Here is an 18,556-nt window from a genome sequence, read left to right as displayed (position 1 = left end):
TATTTATTTGATTTGTGTTTATTTTGCTTTTTATTTTATCATATGCGGCTTCGAAATTCGTTGGCATCATTTGCGCCACACGCAAATCGTTGGCTTATTTAGTAATATTAAATTTATGTGCGCTTTTACATGTACAAATCGATGCTAACGAATATCAAACGAATAAATGAGTACATTTCATCATTTTAATAGGCATTCACTTATGGTATACTTGCTTATAACAACAATTCAGTTTATTTATTTGAACTTATTTCGTTTTAAATTAAACTTAGTTTTTAGTTATTTCTAATAACTTCTCGCTATGTGTTTGACTATCCAAAAATCTTTACAATTAATTAACAAAAATGTACATAAGAAGACTACCAGGTGAACAATTTATGTCTATATCATGTTCATTCATTTATTTATATATAACACATATATACCATATATATGTATCTATGTATGTATAGTTAGGCGGCTTTGTTAACTTTACCTGGATGTAAACACGGTTGTGCTGGCGATCCAGCGCAGCAGCAGTAGGAAATACAGTCCAATTATATATTGCCAGTTGGCATGCGCACCACCGGCACCACCATGATGCAGCTCGGCGAAACTTTCGCCTAGGTGGGGTGTAAGAGTATAACAAAGTTTTATTTAATTTATACAGTCATCTATGCTTACCATTTAGTATGTGCACCACTATGGTAAAATTTTGATATTCGCTAATGGAGCAGGTGTAATTGCCCGAGTCGGCCTTATGAATCTTAGCGATAGATAAAGTGGAATTTGCCCCATCTTCCATCAGTTCAGTTTTAACACTAGGAATAGAGGCGCTTCACATGATATATGGGCAAGTTACGATATTTATTCGATAGCTACCTAACTCCACCCCGTGTTACATCATAGTTGAGCACATTATCGCTATGTTTCCAATATACAACGGAGCTGGTCATTGCCACATTGCGCACCACACAGGACAGCTGCAGTGTGGAATCTATTTCATAGTATTTCTCCTGCAATGGATCTCCGTACTCGTCCACAATCATCACCTTCGGAGCTGCGAAACAAGTATCAATATTAAAATCAAATAAATTTTCATTTGTTTCTTTGTATTGCTTACCATTTACATGCAAATTAATTTGGATAACGCGGGGCGGATGTGTTGAGATCTGGCATTCGTATGTCGCCTCATCGTCTTTTTTGACATTTATGATTTTCAGACGCCAATTGTTGGGATATTGAAATTCCATCTTATAGCGCTTATCACCGGTGTAGGCGTTCAGGCCCACAGTTAGCAAGTCCAGAGCATTCTCCTCATTCTGCGCACTGCGACGCACCCAGGAGACCTGTCAAGGGTAATTTTCTTGTAATTCGTTGTCTATAAACGCATTCATTCTATTGCTTTACTGGCTACTTAAGCTTACATTATTTATGAGAATTGCATGGAGGTACGAATTATTGAGGCATTGAATTATTGTGTACATACATACATACATTATGAGGATTATTGAGTCAGTTCAATCATCGGTTCTCTGTGTCTCTCGCTCTATTCTCCTCTTTATTTTTTATTCTTTCTGTCTCTCTTACTCCCTCTTCCTCGCTCTGTAATACTTTCACTTTCTCTCCCTATAAGGTCTTTCTCACTTATTCTGTCTTTTCTCACTTCTCTCCATTTCTGTCTATATCTCTCTTTGGTTTCTTTTTTCTCTTATCTATTTTCTCTCTGACTATTTCACTTTCAAACGCAATTTGCTCAATATGTTCCCAGTTATGTGCGCTTTTATTTTCAAATTTTATATCTACTGCCCTTCTATGTGATTCGCATGGAATTTAAGCTTCTGCTTTTTCTTACACAACTTGGTAAGCTTAAGTAACTGCAAGTTTTATCGTATATTCTCGCATGTTGTCATAAATTTATAAGTAGCACTGCTCCATTTGACATATCTCAGAGCCTTAAACTTGTTTCGTAAAGCTAGACGAGTTTATAGTAAGTAGCTATGCTTACAGTCTTATCTTGCAGCAATGAAATTCTGCAATTTAAATGAATGCTGCTACCCGCCTGAACAGTCATATTTGTTGGTTGTCCGACGCGTTGCACGTCCTCGAAATGGGGCCCATATCTGTAAGGAAACCGAGCATATGTGATGTAAGTAAATGGTAAACACATGTACGTACATATATGTATGTATGTATATATATAGTGTGCATTTTTATTGGTCAGCAGGTGTGTGTAAGTAAGCCTACACACACACATGCTCACGTTGGTCTGTGCGTCCTTATGCTTAATGTTTATTGCTCGTAGCGAGAGTCTTAAAAACTTAAGTTTTCAAAATGTTTTACACAGCAAACCAAACGGCCTTCAGTAAACTACTGCTCGTCAGTGGGTGAGTGGGTGGCTGGAGCATCGAGGCTGGGTGTGCCACAATTATATGGTTTGAACTATTGCATAAAGTCTATTTACAGTTAAACTATTAAGCAAATTATAGATTTGCGGTGTAATTAGAGTAAACTATAAAAACTATATCCTATAATTTAAAAGTTTGCCTAATAGGGCTCAATGGAAAAACTTTTAGAATATAGAAAGTCAGGTATAATTTTTTTGTTTTGTAGATTACGAAAAATCATATGGTTATATAAAATCAATTGGAGCATAAAAATAATGCACTTTTCAAAGAATAGTTATATTTAGTTTACTTTAGATGCAAATATGATGGATATTTGTATATAAACCTAAATGAATTTAAGATTTGTTTTAATTCAAACGAACCTTCATCAAAATTAAATAAAACATACTAATATGGCCATAATATATTATTCGGTATATATAGAAATAAATTTCGGCAAGTTCTTTAGAAAAAAGCCTTAAGAAAACTTTCCAGACTTCAAAAACTCAAAGGAATTAAATCAAGTAATATTAATGACTTTCTTGTTTTTTCTGCCTCAGCTCTCTTAATGGTGTTATACATTACGCAAAACCCACCTCTGATCGTGATGATGATGTTTGTTAGCTGCAGAGTGCGTATCAAAGATATAGTTGAGCATTGGTGCATCGGTTTTCTGCTGCTTGGGCAAGATGTATTTGCTCTCGACCTTCCTGGCCGAGGTGCGCACATGGGTCTTATTCGTTCCGGTCGCTGTGGCTAGGGTTGCCGCTGGGGTTGTAGCGACCTGTTGGCTCTCTGCATTAGTAGTTGCTGTGGGCGTGGCTGTTGCTGGAGCGTTTCCATTGACGCGTTGTGAGCCAATTTGTTGAAATGTGGCACCACCAGATGTGGCGCCACCCATGCTGATGGCATTCTTCTGGCTTGGTGCGTTCTTTTCGCGCTGCGCTGCAGCCCCAACGGCCGCTGGGGCTCTCGCTGTTGATGTTTGGTATGAACTAAGCTGCGATAAGGACAATAAATCTTGTGTTTTTGCATTCATTAGTTGTCTGCCAATGGATGCTGCGGCCGGCGTGGCTGCCGTTGCCGTTTTCGGCTCTGCTCCCTCATTTTGTTTCTCATTTGTTGTATTTTGCCAGTGCCGCTGTTCCGTCTCCGTCTCCGTCTCCGCCTGCGACTCCTGGCCCTGTTCCATGGCCATGACGTAATCCTCGGCCGACTTTTCAACGTCATCAGCATCGGCATCAAAGCCAATATCAGCCTCAACAGTGGCACCAGCTGCTCCCGCAGCGGCATAGGAATTATCGATTTCATTGGAATCTATGTCGCATAATGAAAGACAAGCAAAATTGAGTTTAAGGACATTTGGCCAACTAGTTAGATGAACAAATTACACGCTCTCTTTTGGCCGCATTGTTGTGACAGCTTTAAGCCGTCTGCCAATTTTGAGCGTATTGAGTGGGGTGATTTAGTATATAGTATATTTATCTATATATGTAGTACGATAGATCTTTTTAGTGCTTTACACTTAATTGTTTATCAAATTGGAGTTATATTTTTTTATATAAAGAAATTATTTGTGTGTGAGATTTTGATATACAATCTAGGAATATCCTAGACAAATAGTATGATACTTGAGTAGTTATAGAAAATATCTTTTCATATACCTATTCTACCTTTTCTACCATATAAAGATTTCCTGTTATTTTTAAAATCCCATTTATATGTAAGCCTTTTAAATTTTCTACATTAGTTTATCTTACTTAAAATTTGCTTCATGTCTATACAGAATGAGATCATATATGTCATATGAGATCTATACAATAATATTCCATACAAATTTTTAGTCTAAAAACTCAACTGCCAAAGTATTTTATCCCACCTTTCTGTAATGCTAATTCCCTACTCTTGATCTTCTTTTCCTTCTCTAGAGCACTTAACAAAAGCTTTCTAATTCTCAGCAATTTGTTTCTATTCAGGGTATTTAGTTTTCGTCACGCCCACTCATATCTTTGTTTCTGCATCTAACTGAGACTTGATTAATATGTTGTAATAAAGTTTCAGCATTGACGGGAACGTTTTCTTTTTCTATTTTATTTTATTTTTTGTTTTCTCTGCTTTTTCGTGGGGGGTCAACTGTGTTCGTGTTAGGTTAAAGCTGGCTACGATTTCGAGTATTTCGTAAGCTTTCAAAAAATTACTTTAGAGATTAATGACTCTATAAATAACAGGCTACACGTCAATGATCTTGCTTTAGTTCAGGTCAGGTTGTGTCTTGCCTCCTTTATTTATGATGCGTGTTTAACACATAATAGCCGGGGAACATATAATAGAATCTGGTAACAATTGCTAACTGCTTGCAGCAGGTGTTTGTTCTATTTAAGCGAGAAAAATTGGAGCTCTTAAAAGTATGCTACGTGTTATACGCTCTTCGGATTCATTAAAGATTCATTATTGCAGCAAAACCTGACGCAAAGTTTTGGTTTCGATAGACTAAAGTTTCAAGTATGCCTTAACTATGCCATAGTTGGTTGAGAGTTGAGTAGTGGGGGCGTGGCAGCTTGTTAGCAATTAGCCGATGATAAAGGATTTGAGTTTGTAGTTTAATTAGGCTGGAGTAAGTGCCTAGGTGAGTGTTAATAGTTGCTATGAAACGTTTATAAACCTGAATCAAACAGAATTCTTTAAAATTAATTTATGTGCATATTTTCATTTTTCTTAAGCACTTAAATTATTGTTGGACTGAATCTGACAATCACTATAATCTTAATTAAACAGAATTGATCGAACTTGTATATTAATTACATTTTTTATTTAGCACTCAGTCTATTGTTAATACAAAAGAGTCTGAAATTGAATTGAAGCACAAGCTGAAGTCTAGACTGAAGTGTGTCTGTGGTAAATGAAGCATTCAGCTGTAACACTGATTAATGTCGATCTACTTTGTATTGTAAATGGGTCGTTAGTTGTTGTTTTATTTGATTGTTTGACTGAGGTACTCTGACTCTTCAGAACTAGATTGTATACAACTGCAAACTGTGGATTCCAAATCCCTTCTATCTGGCACGAAAAAATAATAAAGCCACCCTCAGGTTGCCAATTGAAAGCGATTTTATTGCAATATGCATTGTGAGTATGATGAGAGTGCTCCAACATGCATGGCTCTTACAATTTAATTCTTTCACTTCGCTGGCTCATAAAGTAATTCAAATGCCTCAATGGGGATTATGGGGAATTGACTTGCTGTGGCAAAGGCTGACTGCAAGTCTTGGATAATACACTGAATTCAACTAGAGTTATGCTATGAGCTATCGAATAATATCCTTATTACTTCTTCATATATTTTTGGCATTTAAAATCTGCTTACCCAAGCAAAGTAGGATATGCTGAACTTTAAAGAGTTTTCTGCTCATCAATTAGTAATTGACGCTTCAATTTGGAAAATGGAAAACTGTATTGATATGCTCCAAGCGTAAAAGCTTTCCCATTTTCTAGTTTAGTGATATTCTATGCATAGCCAGCAACTGAAGCTGGAAAGAGGAGAATATCTTGTGCAAAATGACAAGGGTATTCCCAGCAGTTTAAAGTTTAGAAAGCTGATGCCTCCGACTAAATAAACCTGCTATCACATGCCGCTCGTTCCCATAAATATGTATGTACACTACACTACAGGAGGTAGCTTTGCAGGTGGTCGGTGGCGCAATTAGCAGTTGACAATCTATGGATGGCCACAGAAATAGAGTTGGTATATGTTGCTTACCGTAGCCAACACGTAACGTGGTTGCCAGCTGTATGGTGTGTGCGGGTGTGTGTGTGCTTAATTGAAATCCAGCTGTTGTCATTGTTGCAACTGCAGCAGCAACTATTGCTGCCTCCGCACTGACAGCAGCCGCAGCCAGCATCGAGGAATCGTAGTCTGTGGGCAACTCCTCCAAGCGAAGGCGAGCGGGCTGGCCGTGGGTCAGGGCCATAGCCTGGGCCTGCAGCAAACCACTGCCCATGGCACTAGCGGTGCAAACGATGCTTGTTGTTAGTATAAATAATTGTATTAAATTGCAAATGAAACATTCAGTTTGGCGTGTTGTCGCACTAGTTGTTGTTATCGCTGTCGTTGTTGTTGCTGTTGTTGTTGTTGTTGTTGTTGCTGTGGTTGCCGCTTGAAGCGTTTGTTGTTTCGTTTGGGTTTTAATGCGTGTTGTTGTTGCTGCTGCTGTCGTTGCACTTAAACGCATTTTGTATTCGTGAATTCCTGCGTGGAATTTGCCTTAACTAAAACACATTTCACAAACTGCATTTGAGCTCGTTGTTCTTTATACCACTTCGCCCTAGCTGCGCCACTTAATGCAATTGTTATTGTTATTGTTACTGTTTTTTTGTAGTTTTCAGTTTACAGTTTTCAGTTTTTAGTTGTTTAAATTGGATTTGGTGTTTTGTTACATTTACATTTGTGGCTTGGATTGTGTTTTGGATTTTTAATGGCATTTACATAATTGAAAATTGAATTGAAAAATACATTGAAAATTATTAATTTATTAAGCATTTCTTTTGTAATTCAATTGAAATGTTTCATTTGTGACTGTTAGATGGCTGTTATTTAAATATTGGTTTATGCCTGAAATTAATTAGAAAAAACATTAAAATTTCCAATGAAATTGATTTGCGCATAACTGTGATATGTCTGTTATATGTCTGCGAGTGACCCAAATAGTAGTTTTCTACAACAGGCAGCCAGACTGACTGACAGACAGACAGACGAACAGACATGTGTTCGACTTGCCATGACAGCAAAGCCTCTTTACCATAAACTATTTTCTGGTTTCTTTTTTTTTTTGGCAGCTGCTTTTATGCTGCATATAAATATATATATATATATATAGGAGTGTGTTATGCTTTCATTCGACATATGTATTTACATTTAGCTCACATTACACAAGCAACATAAAAGCTAAACAAAAAACGCAATTAAGAACGTTTTGGCTGGGCGCTTACGACTGCATAATACATAACCATAAAGCATAGTCAAATATGTACTAGGAAATTGATGTTTGCCAAGTGAATCTCTTGATAGTTTGCATAATAATCTGAAGATCTATCTATCAATGTATCTGAGAATAGCACTATGATACAAAGTGTAAATAGTGTATCTGTATCTGTATCTGTATCTGTATCTGCATCTGCATCTGCATCTGCATCTGCATCTGTATCTGTATCTGTATCTGTATCTGTATCTGTATCTGTATCTGTATCTGTATCTGTATCTGTATCTGTATCTGTATCTGTATCTGTATCTGTATCTGTATCTGTATCGTATCTGTATCTGTATCTGTATCTGTATCTGTATCTGTATCTGTATCTGTATCTGTTATCTGTATCTGTATTCTGTATCTGTATCTGTATCTGTATCTGATCCTGTAATCTGTATCTGTATCTGTATCTGTATCTGTAATCGTATCTGTATCTGTATCTGTATCTGTATCTGTATCTGTATCTGTATCTGTATCTGTATCTGTATCTGTATCTGTATCTGTATCTGTATCTGTATCTGTATCTGTATCTGTATCTGTATCTGTATCTGTATCTGTATCTGTATCTGTATCTGTATCTGTATCTGTATCTGTATCTGTATCTGTATCTGTATCTGTATCTGTATCTGTATCTGTATCTGTATCTGTATCTGTATCTGTATCTGTATCTGTATCTGTATCTGTATCTGTATCTGTATCTGTATCTGTATCTGTATCTGTATCTGTATCTGTATCTGTATCTGTATCTGTATCTGTATCTGTATCTGTATCTGTATCTGTATCTGTATCTGTATCTGTATCTGTATCTGTATCTGTATCTGTATCTGTATCTGTATCTGTATCTGTATCTGTATCTGTATCTGTATCTGTATCTGTATCTGTATCTGTATCTGTATCTGTATCTGTATCTGTATCTGTATCTGTATCTGTATCTGTATCTGTATCTGTATCTGTATCTGTATCTGTATCTGTATCTGTATCTGTATCTGTATCTGTATCTGTATCTGTATCTGTATCTGTATCTGTATCTGTATCTGTATCTGTATCTGTATCTGTATCTGTATCTGTATCTGTATCTGTATCTGTATCTGTATCTGTATCTGTATCTGTATCTGTATCTGTATCTGTATCTGTATCTGTATCTGTATCTGTATCTGTATCTGTATCTGTATCTGTATCTGTATCTGTATCTGTATCTGTATCTGTATCTGTATCTGTATCTGTATCTGTATCTGTATCTGTATCTGTATCTGTATCTGTATCTGTATCTGTATCTGTATCTGTATCTGTATCTGTATCTGTATCTGTATCTGTATCTGTATCTGTATCTGTATCTGTATCTGTATCTGTATCTGTATCTGTATCTGTATCTGTATCTGTATCTGTATCTGTATCTGTATCTGTATCTGTATCTGTATCTGTATCTGTATCTGTATCTGTATCTGTATCTGTATCTGTATCTGTATCTGTATCTGTATCTGTATCTGTATCTGTATCTGTATCTGTTATCTGTATCTGTATCTGTATCTGTATCTGTATCTGTATCTGTATCTGTATCTGTATCTGTATCTGTATCTGTATCTGTATCTGTATCTGTATCTGTATCTGTATCTGTATCTGTATCTGTATCTGTATCTGTATCTGTATCTGTATCTGTATCTGTATCTGTATCTGTATCTGTATCTGTATCTGTATCTGTATCTGTATCTGTATCTGTATCTGTATCTGTATCTGTATCTGTATCTGTATCTGTATCTGTATCTGTATCTGTATCTGTATCTGTATCTGTATCTGTATCTGTATCTGTATCTGTATCTGTATCTGTATCTGTATCTGTATCTGTATCTGTATCTGTATCTGTATCTGTATCTGTATCTGTATCTGTATCTGTATCTGTATCTGTATCTGTATCTGTATCTGTATCTGTATCTGTATCTGTATCTGTATCTGTATCTGTATCTGTATCTGTATCTGTATCTGTATCTGTATCTGTATCTGTATCTGTATCTGTATCTGTATCTGTATCTGTATCTGTATCTGTATCTGTATCTGTATCTGTATCTGTATCTGTATCTGTATCTGTATCTGTATCTGTATCTGTATCTGTATCTGTATCTGTATCTGTATCTGTATCTGTATCTGTATCTGTATCTGTATCTGTATCTGTATCTGTATCTGTATCTGTATCTGTATCTGTATCTGTATCTGTATCTGTATCTGTATCTGTATCTGTATCTGTATCTGTATCTGTATCTGTATCTGTATCTGTATCTGTATCTGTATCTGTATCTGTATCTGTATCTGTATCTGTATCTGTATCTGTATCTGTATCTGTATCTGTATCTGTATCTGTATCTGTATCTGTATCTGTATCTGTATCTGTATCTGTATCTGTATCTGTATCTGTATCTGTATCTGTATCTGTATCTGTATCTGTATCTGTATCTGTATCTGTATCTGTATCTGTATCTGTATCTGTATCTGTATCTGTATCTGTATCTGTATCTGTATCTGTATCTGTATCTGTATCTGTATCTGTATCTGTATCTGTATCTGTATCTGTATCTGTATCTGTATCTGTATCTGTATCTGTATCTGTATCTGTATCTGTATCTGTATCTGTATCTGTATCTGTATCTGTATCTGTATCTGTATCTGTATCTGTATCTGTATCTGTATCTGTATCTGTATCTGTATCTGTATCTGTATCTGTATCTGTATCTGTATCTGTATCTGTATCTGTATCTGTATCTGTATCTGTATCTGTATCTGTATCTGTATCTGTATCTGTATCTGTATCTGTATCTGTATCTGTATCTGTATCTGTATCTGTATCTGTATCTGTATCTGTATCTGTATCTGTATCTGTATCTGTATCTGTATCTGTATCTGTATCTGTATCTGTATCTGTATCTGTATCTGTATCTGTATCTGTATCTGTATCTGTATCTGTATCTGTATCTGTATCTGTATCTGTATCTGTATCTGTATCTGTATCTGTATCTGTATCTGTATCTGTATCTGTATCTGTATATTCACAGCTTCAATTTTCTATGTTAAACAAACTCTATAGACCAAACACAGCATAATCAAAGTTGTAGTCAAGACCAGTCTATGTAAAGTGCAGGATACCTTGATATCAATGGGTTCAGAGTATAAATATATTCAACATTTCAAGAATCCACCTACACAAACAGACAAAAGGGCAAAGAGGCACTCACAAATACTAGATGGACCTTGCATAAAAGCCAATAAGCTCGTCTACGAAACTCTTCTAAGCAAACAATTGACAAGGCAGGCTGCATGTTGTTCCTGTTGAATTTGCATTCATTGCAAATGGTCGTAATGTGCAAGCTATGCTGATTTATAAAAATCAACAGACATAAGGCAGCTGTCCACTCAGACGTAAACATAAAAAACCGCAAGCTATTTGACTCAATTTGCGATAAAAATAAAAAATTGAAAATATGTTCGAAGCAGTCAAGAGTATTAATGGCTTTCTAGACCGAAACGTGGATTTGTATGAGGTTTTTTTAGCCATCTTCTTTTATTTGGATTTTATTTTTTTATATCTATAGTTACATATATACACGTATATATATAAGAGATAGCCGTGTGTCTTAAAGAAACAATTTCAATTTCACAAACGGCGCCCACAACAAATTTCCTGGAGGGCATAAAAAAAAAAGCGCTACAGCAAATCCCCTTTATGAGCAACGCCCAAATCTCGTCCCGTTTTTTGTTTCGATTGTGTTTAAGCGCTTTGAATTTAACGGAACGGAATATTTTTTATTGTTTAACTTGGCACAAATCACTTGACAACTATAGAATATTTAATATATTATTATTTTTCTTTTTTTTTTGGTTTATTTATTTTGGTTTGTTTGTATTTATTTTGTTGTTATTACAATTTGATGGCATGCACAACGAAATTAGCATATCCTTTGCACGGCAAAACTTTCGTTAGAATATGAAATCTAAATAGTTTGCGCTTTCACATGGTATATTACACGCAAGTCGACTTGATTTTCTTTTAGGTTTTCGTTTTTTGTTGCCTGTTGGTTTTGGGCTACATCTATAAACGCCTCTGCGATTCGACTTGCAGTACGACGTTAAGATGTTCGTTGTTCCGTTGTTGTTCAAGCGTTTTATTTCAGCCGGAGCGTGTTTTGGTTGGGAACGTCAAGACGGCGTTACACTTCGTTTATGACTGTCCATCTACAGGCAGCCAAATCAGTTGGATTGTTGAATTTGAATTGTTGTTGACTTGCCGAACTCATCAAAACAGCGAAATCTCTGCCGATGCCTCGGTTACACGCTCGGCTCACGACTGGGGTAGGTTGGAGCAACAGAAAGCTTCATTCGTTGAGTTTGTCTTGGGTTGAGTTTCGGTACTCCGAATGGGCTAGGGGTCGTGTGGTGAGTAATTTAGGTATAAAGTCGGTAGAGCAGTGTATTTAAAGGGGCGTAAAGGTGTTTTTTTATACATTTTATTTTGTGAAGTTAATTTAAATTACATTTCCCAACTAAGACTTCTGTCAGCTCGTAAAATATTTTAGGTTGCAAATGAATTATTCATATAATTAAAAATGTTTATATTTCTGCTCTCAAGGAAAATTAAAAGTATTTTAAAAATCTATATTACAAATAAGTTTTATTAATAATATTTAAATTTTTATTTGTGATTAATTCTTTCAAATAAAATTGCGAAGCAGTCTACGCAGCTTATACTGTTAATTTTATAAGTTAAATCAACCAACTTATACTTATAACAGCTACAAACTGCCCATAGATGGCGCCACTGGCAGTACGCATAAATGTTATGCCTTTACGCACTGCTTACAGAGCGCACTCAGATATCTCTCTCTCTTTCTGTCTCTCTAATACATGCTCTCGATTTAGGCCAAATCTCCACCTGGTGCTGTTGTGAATTTTGTGTTATCAGAAATGCTTGGATGCTGGTCGGTGGCAGACGTCCTTCGTCCTTGACAGAGTTTGACCGCAGGCGAATGCCAGTCAGTTCGCTGCAAATAGTTTAAAGTGCGAAAACGTCTCGGTTGAATGAAAAAATTTAAAGTTTTGCTCACAATATACATACACACGGTGGCCAAGGCACGAAACGTGAAAAGAATCAAACAAAAGCGAATATCGGCCAAGTCTTAGTTTGTTTTTTATATATATTTTTTTATAATTAAGACAAAGCAGCTAACAAAAGACAACTGAAGCATTCTAATGAATACCTAAGTATACACACACACATACACATACACACTCGCACACTTATCCACATAAACGTGAAAAGAAAAGTTGTTTTAGGTCAAACAAAAGAACAAAAAATAATTAAAAGAAAACTCCAAACGTTAGCAAAAAAATCGGACAAAATGAAAATCTGTTGGAAAAGCGTTTAAGGTCGCCCAAGAAAATTAAGAATCAATTAAAGCTGAGACGCGTAAGTAATTAATTATGCATTATTTGTGCGTGTATATGTATGTGTATATGTGCGTGTGTGTGTGTGTGTTGTGATTCCATGTTGTTGACAGTTATGTAAAGGTACGAGTGTCTAGAAAATGGCTGGCACTCTGGCTACACTTATATCTCGTTCAATTTGCAGGTGTCTACAGAGCTCAAAGTGTCAGTCAGTCCGTCAGTCAGTCAGTCAGGCAGCTGCATGAAAAGCTTGTTATCAGATCCTTCAGCTGGCATCAGGCGCTCGCCTCCAGTTGGGATTTGTACTAATTGTGCGGATGCCTTGCCTACACTGTGTGCATGTGTGTGTGCGAGTGTGTGTGTATATGTGCATGTGTTTGTGTTTTCCTACAAGTGGCTGCTGTTGTTGTTCTATAAGATCTGTTTGCAGCTATACTTGGCTTCTTGGCACTGACATTGTTGTTGTTATTGTTGACTCTTGTCTTGTTGTGTGCACAATTAGACTTACATGGCGCATACTTGAACTGTACTCTCTCTCTAAACAGCCCCAAGTCACACATAGATGACCTCACTGTACAGTACACAAACAACAGGTGGATGTGGCAAGTCTTAACAATTGTTTACTATTGGAAACCCTCTAGTGTCTAGAATTTGTGTTTTTTAGTGCTGCCGAGAGAATAAGAGATTCCTATTCATTTAAAGCTATGAGAAAAGGGCTGACTATTCTGTTGTACCAACTATGTGTATGACCTGTAACAATTAGGAGTGCTATAAGTCATGTGAGAATAGGGAATTTTAATTAAAGTATGGGGATGTATCCTAAGGGAAGAGATTGGAAATATGTAAGGAAGAGCTCAGGGCACTTATAAAAGGAAATGATTAGGAAAGTTATATAGGAATACAGGAAACAGAAAAGATAAGCTACTTATGTAGAAAATATAGTTATGTATATACATAACCAGCCATTATGTATATACATATATATTCATAATATATGAAAAAGATAAAGTTTCAGACAAAAAGAATAGTATACTTCACCTTCATTTCCTTACTGTGCGAGATCTCAGGCTGCTTATAGTAATCTTAGGGGTTTTGGCTAAATTTAAATATGATTAGAGAAACTAGATTGTATATACCAAATTGTTAACATAAAAGCAAAGTTCTTCGTGTTTAGCTTAAATTTTATCTCATGAAATCCTTTAATGGTATATGAATGCTTCTATATCACAGTAGAAACTATTTAATAAAAATAATTATTTGATAGTTCACTCATATATATTACTCGAAATACTACAATTTAAGTAAATTTATTATTATGTTCTCATATTTATTATAATTTATATTACAATTCAAATGCAATTTTATAGACTATCAATATTATTCCTAAGTTTTAGGTTACCTTCTTTGCCATTCGAGTTGACATGCTTTACCATCTAAAATTGCTTGGCAAACAATGTGGCAATCAGGTGCCACATTCAGAGATTCTTACCTAACTAATGGCTGGTTTTGTTGTTTGTCCTGCAGCGTTGCATCCGTTGATGAGGAGCTGGTGGTGCTGTGCTATAAATACACCACAGGGCGAGACGTCAATGTGGCTGTAAGAATGCCATCGCGTCGCAGCGGTGGTGTTGGCACCACACGGCGCAAGCACTCGCTGGGCAACCTAAGACGCGCCCATCCGGCCTCGGGCGCCACATGGAATGTGCAGGTGGTGCGCGGCAAGATGTCCTCGAAGTGCTTGTGGCACGCGTGTCGGGCGCTAATCCTCGGCCTGGCCTTGATGCTGGTGGGCGCCGGCATGGCCACGCTCGGCTACTATGCGGATCATCTGTCGATGGGCTCCGAGCTGCGCGGCAATGTGACGGTGCGCGTGAAGAACGATCTGAAGGGCTTCCATTTGAACAATTTCGCCTATGTGGGACCCATTGTGATGGGCTTTGGCGGCTTCATTGTGGTGGCCTCCTGTGTGATGACCTTTGAGGCGCGAGACTCGGCGGCTAAGGTGGTGCCAGCAAGACTACGTGCCGGCACCGGTAGCTGCAATAAAACAACAACACGCAGCAACCAGGGCAGCTCCGCCTCCCAGCGACGAGGCATGGGTAAGTCCTGGATGTGACTTTGAGGCTGCCACTGCTGCTCATGGCTATCATTTTGTGCAGGTGCTCAGTATCAGTCGACGCGTTGGGATCAGCATTTCGGCGTCTTTCGCTCCTCGCCTGGCGACCCACATCAGCAGCTGCAGGCGGTGGCTGGTGCACCGAGCTCTGGTCAAACGCAGGCGCAGCCCTTCGATCGCGAAGCTCTCACCGCTGAGCTGATCAACTTCTCCAAGTCCCTCAGGTACTTAACGCTAAATGCTGCTGTAAATAGAATTTGTTAACCATTTGACATTCATGGAAGCATCGCATTGTGTAAATTTTGTATATAAGAAATTTGTAAATACTCGCGATTGGCTGCCTCATTGCATATCTCTTTCTCTCTCACACGCACACATGCACACACACACACACACACATACACTCTCTCTCTCTTTCTCTGTTTCTGTCTGCTTTTGCATCCCATCATTAGCGCATCCGCACGCTTCTCGCCAAAGCTGCGTCGCCTCACGTTCACAGGTTCCGTGCCCGATTTGTCCACCATCCATGCAAACGCTCATCCAAACGCCTGCCTCGACACTAATCACTCCAATCTGTTCATGCCGCTGGAACAACAATTGCAACTGCAACAACTACAACAATTGCAACAATTGCACCTGCAACAACAACAACAACAACAATACTGTTGCAAACGGCATCATCATCATCATCGCCATCACCAACACAAACAACGCAAACAACAACAATCCTGCTCGAGCAGCAGCGTTCGTCGTGTGCGTCCAAGCCGCAACGCGTCGGGCAGTGGTTCAGTGGGCTTGGCTGGGGGCATTGGCGGTGCCGGTGGCTCCAATGCACGCTTCATCAGCAACTCATCCAGCTTGATCCAGCGCGCTACCAGGGAGCACTCCACCTGTACTTTGCTGCAGCCGCCTGCAGCGAGTCGCGTCTACTGGCAGGCCTCGTCCTTTGACGCCGGCATTGCGGCCACCCACAGCTTGACGGGCAGCGAGAAGCGCGCAGAGCGTAATAAGCGTTCGGATACGGCCAAGCGACATGTGCTTGCGCGCCAGCGACCCATCGAGCACGAGGAGGCGGCGCGGGATCGTTGCAGTCCGCTGGGACACAGGCGGTAAGTGCAGCCTACAACACTATATACACTATGCTAGGGCTGACCAACACTGTTAGTTGCTTTAAATTATAAAGTAAAGAAGCTGTAAAAGTCCAACAAAAGCTGCTAACTCTCTGTTGCCCATTATATTTCTTCTCCTTCAACTTTTCCTGCCATCCCCTTTTCCAGCAACTCTACCATGTCGGATTCTTCGTACAGCGGCCGCTGGACGGCACGTTGTGCTTCGGTGGCGAGTCGCACCTCGAGCATTGATTCACGGCGCGTTCAGGTGGATCTGCACAGTCCGGAAGTGATGCCCAAGTCGATACTGCGCTCGCCCAAGCGCTACAGTTCCGGTCCCTCGGCAACGCCATCCGTTGATAAGGAGTTCCGGTAAGTGTTGCATTCTAATCATCATCATAATCATCATCACACACACAAAAGACTTGCCTAACTGTCTGCTCAACTATGCACAACAGCAGCCAATTGTCTGTGTGCTCAGAGCCGCCTCCCCCTGTGCGTCAGCTGTCTGGACAATCGAGCATGGAGCCGGCTGTGCCGGAGGAGAGTGTGGAGATAATCGATGAGCGTATGCCCATGGAGTGCGTCAGCAACAGCAACAACAACAGCCTGTGCAACGTCTCCTACAACGAGATAACGGAGCTGGTGCATCACACACACAGCTTGCCGACAAAGAAACCACGGCCCGACTTTCTGCCACTGGACAGCAACGCAGATCCGAAGCAGCATCAAGAGCAAGAACAACAACAGCAGCAGCAGCAGAAATCCAATCCAGCGACGCTCTATAGAAGCAACAGCTCTAGGCAGTTCTATCGACCGAAGCCGGCCATTGCCAAGGACCGGGATGATTCGGTATTCTACATACGCTCGTTGGAGCGCGGCGGCAGCTCTGCGAGCAACGATGAGCACATGTACGACTCGTTGAAGGTCATCAATGAGCGCCGTTCCACGCTTCTCAAGGCGGATTCACAGAGCTCGCTGGGGTCCGCGGAGCGTAAGCTGAGCAGTTTCTCGCTCAAAATGCCAGACATAACGGAGCGCGAGAATTCAATAGATATAGAGGAGGGACCTCCGCCGCCTCTTCCGCCACCTCCGATCACAACTCAGCCCAAGTTGGCTGAAGACTCACCAAGAGAAGAGCTTGAGCAAATCCAAAACCAAACCTAAACAAATCGAGATTAATGTAGATAATTATAAATGTGTCTGCTGTATTGATAAGGTGTATTGAATATGTAGTGACCGCTAGCCAACGACAGTTACTTTAGCACAGATCTATTATTATGTAATGTTTGACGATAGAAGCGATTTTTGATAAAAAATGCAATCCAAATTGGGACACCGAAAATTGAATTTAAGTTTAGCATAGAAACCGTCTAAATACGATCTCAACAAAACTACAAATTCTTCCCTTCGTTTTCTATGAAAAAATACCTAAAAAGAGTGTTAGCTGTGTTATATAACGATTCTAACTAACTACGTATTGTTATCTGTGTTGCCCTAGGCGTTAATCGATGTATTGAAGAACATAAAGAACAAGCAAATAATAACTATTTTATATGTCTATGTGTTAAATTGTTAATGAACTTAAGAGGGAGTTAGAGTCGATAAATATTATATTGCTATAGTTTCGATGAGCTTTTAATAAGTAAGCTCCATAAATCTATATTCTGTTTCCCGTTTCCTGTTTCCTCTATGTAAACTATCTAAGATAAATTTCATGGAATAGCTATTCGAAATTGTATATAAGATACTATGTAATAATGCAATCAGCTTACAAGCGAAGACTGATGTTTCGTACATTTATGTTCTATACGAAGTTCTCAAAGGAAAATGTCAATTTTTGTTCAAATACAATGAAAAGCAATAAGGAATTAGAAAAGTAATATATAAAGCACGGAGTGCATATGTGGGCAACGAAAAGCTGATCATAATTGCAAGGAAAATATGAACATATTATGTTAAAAAAAAAAAGTGTTCCACAAAACCCGAATATCACCAAAACTCTTGGTTTTCTACAGCTTCAAAGCCGAAATATAAAATAAATCAAACAGAAAAGAACTTTCATCCGAAGTAATTTCCACCAACGTAATTATTGATAATCATATATAACAATTATGTGAAATATATATATATAAATATATATATATATATATATATAATACTTATACACACATAAATATGTATTTTATATCTGAGTGTTAATTTATAAAACAAATTCGAACACAAACAAAATGTTTCTTAATCCATGTTTCTTATGAATGTGTTGAGTAAAACAAAACAAAATGCAAAACTTATTTATGAAGGAATTTGTACTTATGAAAAAAAAAAACCAAACAAAAAATGAAAACAAGAAAAAAACAGTAAGCAAAAGTTTAAAAATGTTATATGTACTCATTATTGATGTGCAACAAGTTTTATATCAACTGTTTATTGCATGAGACATCCACATTCATTAGAGATGCAAACAAATATTTATATTAATAAAAGGAATTATATATGTGTGTTAAAACTGATTTT

The 18,556-nt window shown here is 38.2% G+C and overlaps 2 protein-coding genes across 4 annotated transcripts; one reads left to right on the top strand and one right to left on the bottom strand.

Moving 5' to 3' along the window:
* Positions 1-23: 23 nt before the first annotated feature.
* Positions 24-6,857, bottom strand: dpr20 (defective proboscis extension response 20). Its single transcript, XM_018102304.3, has 7 exons — positions 6,124-6,857; positions 2,963-3,683; positions 1,988-2,102; positions 1,103-1,328; positions 862-1,039; positions 664-800; positions 24-602 (listed from the first exon to the last, which is right to left on the bottom strand). Exons 1-7 carry the CDS (start codon positions 6,593-6,595, stop codon positions 472-474), a joined length of 1,980 nt encoding a protein of 659 aa, XP_017957793.2. The 5' UTR covers positions 6,596-6,857; the 3' UTR covers positions 24-471.
* A 5,461-nt stretch (positions 6,858-12,318) lies between these two features.
* Positions 12,319-18,552, top strand: LOC108652196 (uncharacterized). 3 transcript variants are annotated; one of them, XM_089259147.1, is made up of 7 exons: positions 12,332-12,427; positions 12,695-12,836; positions 14,339-14,913; positions 14,974-15,154; positions 15,383-16,039; positions 16,208-16,411; positions 16,498-18,552. In XM_089259147.1, the coding sequence occupies exons 3-7, from the start codon at positions 14,418-14,420 to the stop codon at positions 17,204-17,206; spliced, it is 2,247 nt and encodes a 748-aa protein (XP_089115273.1). In that variant the 5' UTR covers positions 12,332-12,427; positions 12,695-12,836; positions 14,339-14,417; the 3' UTR covers positions 17,207-18,552. The 3 variants fall into 3 exon arrangements, with proteins under 3 accessions (XP_017957789.1, XP_089115273.1, XP_089115274.1); XM_089259148.1 differs by having other exon boundaries at positions 12,409-12,427; positions 12,704-12,836; XM_018102300.3 differs by having other exon boundaries at positions 12,319-12,836; positions 15,671-16,039.
* Positions 18,553-18,556: the final 4 nt, after the last annotated feature.

Source organism: Drosophila navojoa, chromosome 4, assembly GCF_054131105.1.
Source record: "Drosophila navojoa isolate 15081-1374.11 chromosome 4, UAZ_NAV_1.0, whole genome shotgun sequence".
In the NCBI taxonomy this organism is placed as follows: Eukaryota; Metazoa; Arthropoda; class Insecta; order Diptera; family Drosophilidae; genus Drosophila; species Drosophila navojoa.
The sequence above is the reverse complement of the archived record's forward strand: the minus strand, read 5'-3'. Positions and strand labels throughout refer to the sequence as shown.

Excerpts from the sequence above, each read along its gene's own strand:
- dpr20 (XM_018102304.3), bottom strand. The coding sequence starts at position 6,595 with ATGCGTTTAAGTGCAACGACAGCAGCAGCAACAACAACACGCATTAAA. Across the intron at positions 3,684-6,123 it reads CACGTTACGTGTTGGCTACG|ATTCCAATGAAATCGATAAT; the intron begins GTAAGCAACATA and ends TATGCGACATAG. Across the intron at positions 1,329-1,987 it reads CATTGCTGCAAGATAAGACT|GTCTCCTGGGTGCGTCGCAG; the intron begins GTAAGCATAGCT and ends TACCCTTGACAG.
- LOC108652196 (XM_089259147.1), top strand. The coding sequence starts at position 14,418 with ATGCCATCGCGTCGCAGCGGTGGTGTTGGCACCACACGGCGCAAGCAC. Across the intron at positions 14,914-14,973 it reads CTCCCAGCGACGAGGCATGG|GTGCTCAGTATCAGTCGACG; the intron begins GTAAGTCCTGGA and ends CATTTTGTGCAG. Across the intron at positions 15,155-15,382 it reads AACTTCTCCAAGTCCCTCAG|CGCATCCGCACGCTTCTCGC; the intron begins GTACTTAACGCT and ends TCCCATCATTAG.